At 38.0% G+C, this 8,666-nt stretch overlaps 1 protein-coding gene and 1 long non-coding RNA gene across 7 annotated transcripts in view; one reads left to right on the top strand and one right to left on the bottom strand.

The window, feature by feature from the left end:
* Positions 1 to 5,378, top strand: part of LOC308071591 — a 41,164-nt gene extending 35,786 nt beyond the window's left edge. For both annotated transcript variants that reach the window (XR_013931249.1, XR_013931250.1), the window contains one exon: positions 61 to 5,378. This is a non-coding gene — a long non-coding RNA (uncharacterized lncRNA). The remainder of the gene's footprint in view (positions 1 to 60) is intronic.
* The window catches only part of NTNG1 (netrin G1), a 158,261-nt gene that overhangs the window by 28,305 nt on the left and 121,290 nt on the right, over positions 1 to 8,666 (bottom strand). Inside the window, exon 8 of one of the 5 annotated variants that reach the window (XM_080407212.1) lies at positions 5,474 to 5,641. The exons of the other annotated variants lie outside the window; for them this stretch is intronic. Within the exon in view, the coding sequence (XP_080263338.1) occupies positions 5,474 to 5,641 (168 nt within the window). The remainder of the gene's footprint in view (positions 1 to 5,473; positions 5,642 to 8,666) is intronic. 5 annotated transcript variants of the gene reach the window in all.

The following is an 8,666-nucleotide window of genomic DNA, read 5'->3' as shown; positions in this document are numbered from 1 at the left end:
TCTAGAGTAGTGAATATAACTAGTATAGGTCCATTTGTTTGTTTGCATATGTCATTTCAGGAAGATACATTTTATGATGTGAAGAGAAAAAGTAAACAGGAAGATATAAAGGCAGAAGATACCATGGTCTTTGAGGATAAGTGATTGTAACAGATCCTCTTTTGGTAAGAATATTTTTGACAATTTAATGAACATTAGAAAAGCTTTGTATAGCATGGATATATCAATGTGCCATCAGGGTGAAATGGTTCGCATTATTAAAATAGACTTGTCTATATTACTCAATATTTCGGAAGTGCTGAATGCCTTTCAGGGCTATATAAATGCACTTTACTGATTTCCAAGATAGTCTTCCTTTATAGTTTTGAGCAGCAGCAAAATTTATGTGGATATCTGCTATTAAATTGATGAGATTGTATTTATCAGTGACGTTGTTAAACCTTTTACATATTCCACAATGAAAAGCTTGAGGTGAGCACTAATGTAATGCAAAACTTATCAGAACTGGCTTTATGCTGCCATTTTCATTTCTCTCACCTCCCAGTGGGCAGATGGAAAATGCAATGAGGCTCGTTACTTGCTGTATATTTTCCACATGTGTTCAACTAATTAAAAAATGACTAGGGTAACCCATTTCCTCCCACAACACTTACTGTGTTGTTCATTCACAGCCCTTTTTTTTTCAGATGTGATTACAGTATCTGTGTTCAGCTTTCAGCTAGCTGAACAAAGACAAGACAGTAGCTAGCAGAGCTCATTTTTGGCACTCCTGTTCTTCAGTTTTGGGTTGTTTGTGTTTTGTTTTGGCTTTTTTTTTTTTTTTTTTTTTTTGAAATTAAGGGCTGTATCTTATTTGTACATAGACCCACGTAGACCCAGAGTAACTCCACTGTCAACTGAGACCACAGACACATGTTGGCAGCATCTGCTCTCTGCTGTTATTGAAGGCTAAAGATAAACAAATCGATTCCTGAATCTGGGCAATCTGCTGTGAGTCTGGCTTTATATGTCTGTGAAGCAGTGCTACTTTGATGACTACCTTTGGCAATTGTTCCCTAGCATTAGGTTAAACCTCAGCGATACTGTAAACGACAACATGAAGTTGAACTGGGAAATAAAAGATAAAAAACAAATCCAATGGAAAAACTGTTAATAGGAAAAAAATTACCAGGAAGACATTTGTCATCTGTTGTCTCAGTGTTTATTAACTATAAATTACAGATGGCACTTTGAACATTTGGCATGCTGAAGAAGAATAGTTACCTTTGGCAAACGGAGTTCCTCAATAATAATAGTTAATTAGCTAGCAACATTCATTAATGAAGTTGAAAACTGACACGCCAAAAATACTGTGCAAGGCTGAGCAGAATTATAGCACAGTGAGTGCCTTTTGAAAAGCTGGCAATTCTGATGTTAATCAGATGGATGTAAACAGGCATAGAACTGACATAAATATTGGATGCAAGAAGTAAAATTTCCTTGAAGAGTTTTTATAGAAAACCTTGAAAGACAAAAAACTTGGAATTATGTTAGAAACAGAGGGCCCGATTCTTGTACATGAAAAAGAGCTTAGTTGGACATAATGGAGTTACAGTGATTTAAACCAAGTGTTTGCGAAAGAAACGTATGGACTATGATATTGAATGTTATAGATACACTATATTTACCAGAGAACAAGAAACTGACCCTGAATCAGTGGAAGCTTTCCTACTGAACTCTATCATAGACATACATAAGAAGTACTTGGCCCTTATTGTGCTGTTTAAGGGTGAGTAGGTAGTGGAAACAAAACTTTAAGCCAGGCCCTTTTACAAAAGTAGATGTTCAAATCAGAACACCAGACAGACCCAGTAACCTTTAGTAACTGAATCTAGCCTCCACCTTTCCCAATACACAGTTGATGCCACAGGCACATAGTCTACCGAGGTCCATTGAACATCCAGACTCATTGTCCAACACAGTATCACAAGTTTTGGAACTCTTCCCAAGACCTGCTAAATACTTAAGGCACTGAAAAGCTCAAAAGCAACAATTCCAGTGTACCGCAGGGAGGCAGTGAGTATCTCCAACGCCCTTACAACAAAAGGTTATTAAATAACATTAAATTAACATTCCAAATAAGCAGACCACACACCAGGTTCCAGGGCAAGGAAAAAAACCTCTGCAGATCTGAACTGCAAAGGAATTCTCCTCCTAATCTCCATCTGGTGACTGTCTGAAGGATGGGCAGATGACAGTAGTAGTCAACTGTTCACTGAGATTCACTGTATCAGTGTGATGCTGCCAACAAACCACAATGAAAATAAGTAAAAAAGAAGGTTAGGAAAATGGGCTGAAGCTTGCAGGCCTGCTACTTATCAGTCTGGGTTGACAGTGGCTACAGGACAACTCTTAGGGTTCATTTAACCATGTATCATTAGGGTTTCTAAAGGTCTCCTAGGCGTTAATTGAAGCTTAAGCCTAAGTGACTGCAAGGTTGGCTTATATGTGTGACAACAATTACCATTTCAGTATTTATGTAGTTAGGCAAAGGAAATGTTTTATTACTCTGGGTCTACTTGGTGGTTTCCATGCTATCCATGCTTGTCAGTGTGTGTATTCACTGAAATAAAGAGTTATTAAGACCTTGTAGAAATAAAAAGCTCTTCAAGTTGTTAAATTCTTTTTCACTGTAAGCATGTCGAGTGAACGATTTTTAACTTTAAAATACCTTGATTTATTTAGAAACTGTAGTTGCCCATATGAGGTAATTTTGCAGTTAACTGAGAAATCCACAGATTTTTGGTATTTCATTTTAGGGAATAAAATTTATTTAGCTTCTGAAGAAATTAAGGGCATAAAGTAATTAGATTTAAGCCCACTGTATAATGTGTTGCATTTAGTTCACTGGTAAAAACCTTCTCAGTACTTCAGTTCCTTGTAACTTGTTAGTTTTAAAACTGAAATATTCTAAATTTTCTCCGTTTAGTTAGCATCAGCTAAGATTCACAGATTTATTATCCATGTACTTACCATGTATCTTTACAAAAACTATATAAACAGTTCTGATAAATCAGAGACAAAGCCCTGTTAGCTGTCATTGAACTAGCTTACTCAAACATTCTTTACTTTCTACATATACGACTGAAGAGGAAAAAAATTAGCCTGGAAAAATTACTTTCATACAGGAATAAGATTTGCACAAGTCACTGGATATCTGCTTATTAAAATGTTCATGCCAACAGTTCACTTGTACTTAAACCCCCAAACACTGCTTTTAAACTCAGAGAAAAGAGAAATGAGCATTTCCAATAGAGCAAGACTCTTTGTGCTTGACCTAGAAGGGTGGTGAATCCATCAGCTCTCTCAGAGGTGAAAATACTCTACATTTTGCCCGATTAAACCTTAGGAGCCCCGATTCAGGAAAGCACGTTAAGCACAAACTTCTCTGTTTTCTGAAAAGTTCTTGGGTATCTGCTTCACTTCGCTGACTTCAAACAAGAAGTAGCAAGAGTCTTCTTAAGTTGGCAAATCAACTAGGATACATGCATTTTGTATGTAGGATGGTCACTATGATCCTGAAAACTTTTTTAGTCCAACGAGAATATTACTTATTTAAAACAAATTACCTAATATGTAGCAAATCAGGGTTTGATACTACAGCCATCTCACATGGTATAATTTTCATGGGAGCCCAAGAAGATTCTGTTTGCTTTAAGGTGGGAAAGTCAGCAAGTGAATTGTGTTACCATCTTTTTTTTTTTTTTTTTTCCTTCCTTTTTTTTAAAGGCTTTTGTTAAATTAAAGGTTTTTAGTTTTATTACTGTAGAGTCTGGGGATTTTCGAAGTGCACGGTTGTTTTTACCAAGACAGTTTAAATACATTACTTGCAAATTAATTTAAAATTTACTTATTTTTGACTCCTGGTTTATTAACAACCTTGCCTTATGTAGCTACAGCTGCTGTCTTAGCATTTCAGTGTACATGGGAAAACACTGAATGAGCTGATGAAAAATCCCAAATAGACTAATTTAGTGTCATATTCACTAGGCCTATTTAGGCGGCTGAAATTGTACAGCCCCGATGTCATATCAGTGATGTCAGTCACCTACATCACACAAATATGAAGGACAGCAGGTTTTTCCCAGGAACATTCGATTGGGTTACTCTCCTCTGCACAGTCATACAAAATCATGACTTGCTTACTGAAGTTCAGCTTAAACTAATTAATGTCAAAGGAGATCATGCATTTTCTGAATGTGTTGCCAAGCAAAGTTAAAAGGAGGACACGTGAAATGCAGTGCGTGGATGGATCTGGCTGTTTATCACGAAATAAAATGTAAATCTGTCAGGCTGCAGAATGAACCAAATAACAGCAACCTAAGCAGTTTCTAGCTTGAATCTCAGCAATGGATTATAAAGAATATTAAAATATAATTTATTCATCCATAGTCTGTTTTGGCATGAAAATATAACTACTCTTTCTTTCTGCTTCCTGGAAAATGGAAATAAAAGAAAAAAATCACAATGAAAATCCAGAACAGGTTCTACTGATGCTTAGGTCTATAGGAAACATCTAATGGAATTCTCCACCTCTGTTTGTTATTAGAATTGTGCCTTTTGTGGCTACGTATTAATTAGTGGCCATTGTATGAGGCTTCCTTTATTGTCTATGTTCGATCTTCACCTAGTGTCCTAACTTTTGCCATATACTGTCTGTCATGACATGAGAATAACGTGTATTCTCCTAGTGTGATAAAAATCTTTATTTTTTTCCTAATACGCTTTTCATATTATGTTCTGACATTTTCTTTAATTCTGCATTTTGGGTATGTAAAGCGGACGCTAGTTTTAAAGCACTGTTTTCACCTAGGAATCCCTTTTCTAAATTGACGTCATGTCAAACTGATTTGACAAATTCTTCTCCTAACCATGTGGGCATTGTTTCAGTTTCTCCTCTAAGGAGAGGGAAGGTAACGCTGCATTTATGGTCCTGTGCCTGGGAGGAGAACTAGCTGCAACATGTTTTAATGAAATTTAAGTGGATAAAAGGGGCTAATTAACACCACTCCTCATGTCCTACTGATGCAGTTGGCAACTTTTGTAGGTCTCCAGGCAAGTATTCAAGATTCTGTACTAATAATTCCGAAAGTTACAGTGGGAACAGGTATTTATGACTCAACCCTTCAGTTTTCACACGTGCAACTGCAGCGTGGCTCCCTCCTGTGGAAGGACAGCACGACCAACCTCGGGAGCTCCTGAGGAAAGCCTGCCCAGGACCCTCAGCCAGGGAGGTTCATCATCATACACAGGTTCAAAATACCTCCTCAGGGCTACAGGGGCAATGGAAATGAGGTGAAAAGTCTACACAGATGTTCTTATCCATTGAAAAAGCTCATTCTGGCTCAACTGGCAAGTAAGCAGCAGTGGTCCCTAGCAGCTGCCAGTAACTGAAAAGGCACAGAAGAAAAGCCGCAAGTATCCCGGGACTGACCTATGCACACATTTTCATCGTCCAGCTCTGCAGAAGCATTTCTGAAGTAGCCAAGCCTGCATAACTCACAGTGCTGACCTCTAGTGTTGTGCTTACAGCTCACGCAAATGACCGTATTGAGCAGCTCGATGTAACTGCACCGGTTGGAGTGCCCGAAGCATTCACAGTCTTTCAAGGAAGAACAGAAATGTATACAAAATGTATACAGCAGCAGAGTAATAGCACATTACATGCTTAGTAAAAATGAACCATGAGCAGAAGTATGAATGAATGGCACATACATGTTAATCAATGTGTAACATGGACAACAGCAGATGTTTATCTGCAATGAAAGTGAAGTTTGTTTCAGGCAGGTTAGCGTGACCTGACAACCATAGCATGACGTTGAAGGTTGGCTGTTGTTGGCAGACCTGATGGAACTGAAGCATTTGCAGTTGTAAACCTTTCAGGGGTACTGGAGGCTTGGTTTCCGCTGATAGAAATGCACGTCTTTTTGCACGTTTGAGATGAATATAAACCAAGACCCAGGAGAAACTTCCTCATATTAAAAATGTTAAATACAGTGGACAAAATTGTCAAACTTCATCATGCTTAAATCCACAACTCAAAGTAAAATAAAAGCTTTGTTCTGATGTAAATGGTGAGTATTAAAAAATACAGCTGAACTTGGGGTGCTGTAACTTGTAGAAACCTTGGGGACTTTGGTTTTAAGACTAAACAAATCTCTAGTTTGACAATTTTGGCCAGCACCTCCTAAAAAAAAAAAAATTAACAGAGAAGAATAGGAAGGAAAAGAGGGTGTTATTTGGGAGCTACTTCTACTGTACTTCTGAGGTAAGCATTAACCCATTTTTATACTCTGTGATGAAAAACAATTGGGCCAGACAAGATCACAACAATTCTGAAAAGTGTACTGAATAGAAAGCGTGCTTACTGCAGCCATCTGAAATGCAGCTGGCATGACAGTTGCTTTTTGAAAACCCCTTCATTAAGTGCAGAACGCTAGTGCCTTTTAGTCTTTAATGACAAGCAATGTTTGGGTTTATGCAGAAAGGAGAAACTAGAAATGTATCAATATCGTTATAGAAGGCACAGCTATGCTTTGTGTAGAAAGCCTGTGTAAGTCTGATCACTCAGCTCTGAGATTATGAGCCCAGAATGAATGCAGAAAAGGTTATTGGGATGATCAGAGAAGTAGAGAGCCTATTTAAAAAGTGAAGACTAGGATAATTTGGCTTGTTTAGTCTAGGAAACTGAAGACAGGGGATATCGCTGGGCTATAAATACATCAAGGAGATAGCCTTCTCCCATCCCAAGTGAGTATCTGCGCTAATGGACAATACTGGCACAAGAACAAATGGCTGTTAACTGGCCATTGAGAAATTTCAACTGGAAATTAGGAGATGGTATCTAGCTATTAGGGCACTGAGGTTCTGGAGCGCTCTTCCAATTCGTAGCAAAAACACTGATGCTTTAGAGATGTAGTTTGTTAACTGCTGAAAGAGATTACAGTGTGCTTCCTGCAGTAATGGAGTTCTGGATGCAGTGACTTGGAAGGGCTTCAAGGTCTTGAAGTTAACTTAGCCTGTAATTAGATAAGGCTGTAGCAGAGGGTATAAAATGTTTCCGTACATGACAGGGGCCAAGTTGCCCGTGCTGCCTTTCATATGGCACGCTGCCGATTATGCTGGGGCACCTAATGAGCCCACTGATTGTTGGCATAGGCATCAGATACAATATTTGTGCCTGTCTGTATTTTTATAAAGAAATAACAATACCAGGACACATTTATGAGTATGTTATACACGATACATATATATATTTTTTGGCTGTTGTCTGATGTAGTGGACTGTAAATAGATCACATCTTTTCTTATGCTGTACATCACTTAGCACAACATATGTTTCAATCTTGAGAGCTGCCTTTCTGCTGCCAGGAAACATTAATTCAGTTTATATATATACACATTGGGTTCACATATATGCATTCTTATTCTCTTCCATGTTATACTGCTAAACCAACATTTTGTGGTTCATGCCAATCTGATAGTTTTGATGTCTGTAACTGCTGGAGTACGGTAAAACATTTGGTGTATCAGTCTAAGTATGTTACCACTTGACATAACTGAGTGGGGAGGAAAAAAGTGTTAATGTTTGTTGTCTTTTGCAGCTGGTCAGTGTGATTCAGCATCTCAGCCAGCCACCCAGCAGCATTTCTTCCCTAGTATATCCATCTTGCTCGAGTAAAAACTGCCTGTGTGGGGCAGAGGCAACAGATCTAAAACTGGAAACTAGCACTAGCAAACAAGAGTCACAGGGAAAATTGTTACTATTTGTAAGTTTTTGTGTGTTTGGTTTTTAAAATAAGAAAGGCTGGTTAGTGATAAGCAATCTGATCCTTCTGAATCTCAGCCAGAAGCAAAGCTGTCTTCGTCTCTCTGGCAAAGGACTCGTCTTCTGTTACCATTAGGCAATTTGTTTTGGTGAGATGATACCATACTAGTGTGTTTGTCAGGCTTGCAGCTAAACATAATCATACTGTAGGTGAATTTAGAGGAAATAATCTACCTTGTTTTTCAAATCAGTAACAGGCTGCAGAATACTACATTTTTATGTTTCAAAAATATGCAGACTATAAAGAAGTGCCAGTAGATCAGACTATGCTACATCATCTTTTGTGTTTAAAGTAGCAGAAAGAAATTGAGAATGTTCTGTGAATGAATGGCACTACTTCCACTCTGAAATTGCGATATGACCTTCAGTAATATTACTGCTACACATAATTAGCCATTACAAAAGCACAGGAAACAAAGCTGCACATAAAGTAATTCACTCTGTAACAGGCCTTGTTACAAAGTTATGATTTGGACTCGAGAAACATCTATTAATTATGAAGGACTTAGTTTGATGTACACGCGTGCTCCTAACCATATGCAGAAGGACTAACCAAGTTCAGGTGTGGCTCATCAATGTTAAAGGTAAACAATGAGACCAGTTCTTATACTTGGCTGCATTCTTACTGGTCCTGCTCTTTTGTAACAACTGTGCTGAGTGAAAGAAAGCCTTAGTCTCCAAGTTAACTTATACTAAGATACAGGAAACGTCTATGAATCTTGATCATCTGACTGGTAAATGCTACATGGTGTAGAAAAAAAACCCAGTTAAGTGAAAAACAGTCTAACATCTGATCAAAG

Source organism: Falco punctatus (genome assembly GCF_963210335.1).
Source record: "Falco punctatus genome assembly, chromosome: 11".
Classification (NCBI taxonomy): Eukaryota; Metazoa; Chordata; class Aves; order Falconiformes; family Falconidae; genus Falco; species Falco punctatus.
The sequence above is the reverse complement of the archived record's forward strand: the minus strand, read 5'-3'. Positions and strand labels throughout refer to the sequence as shown.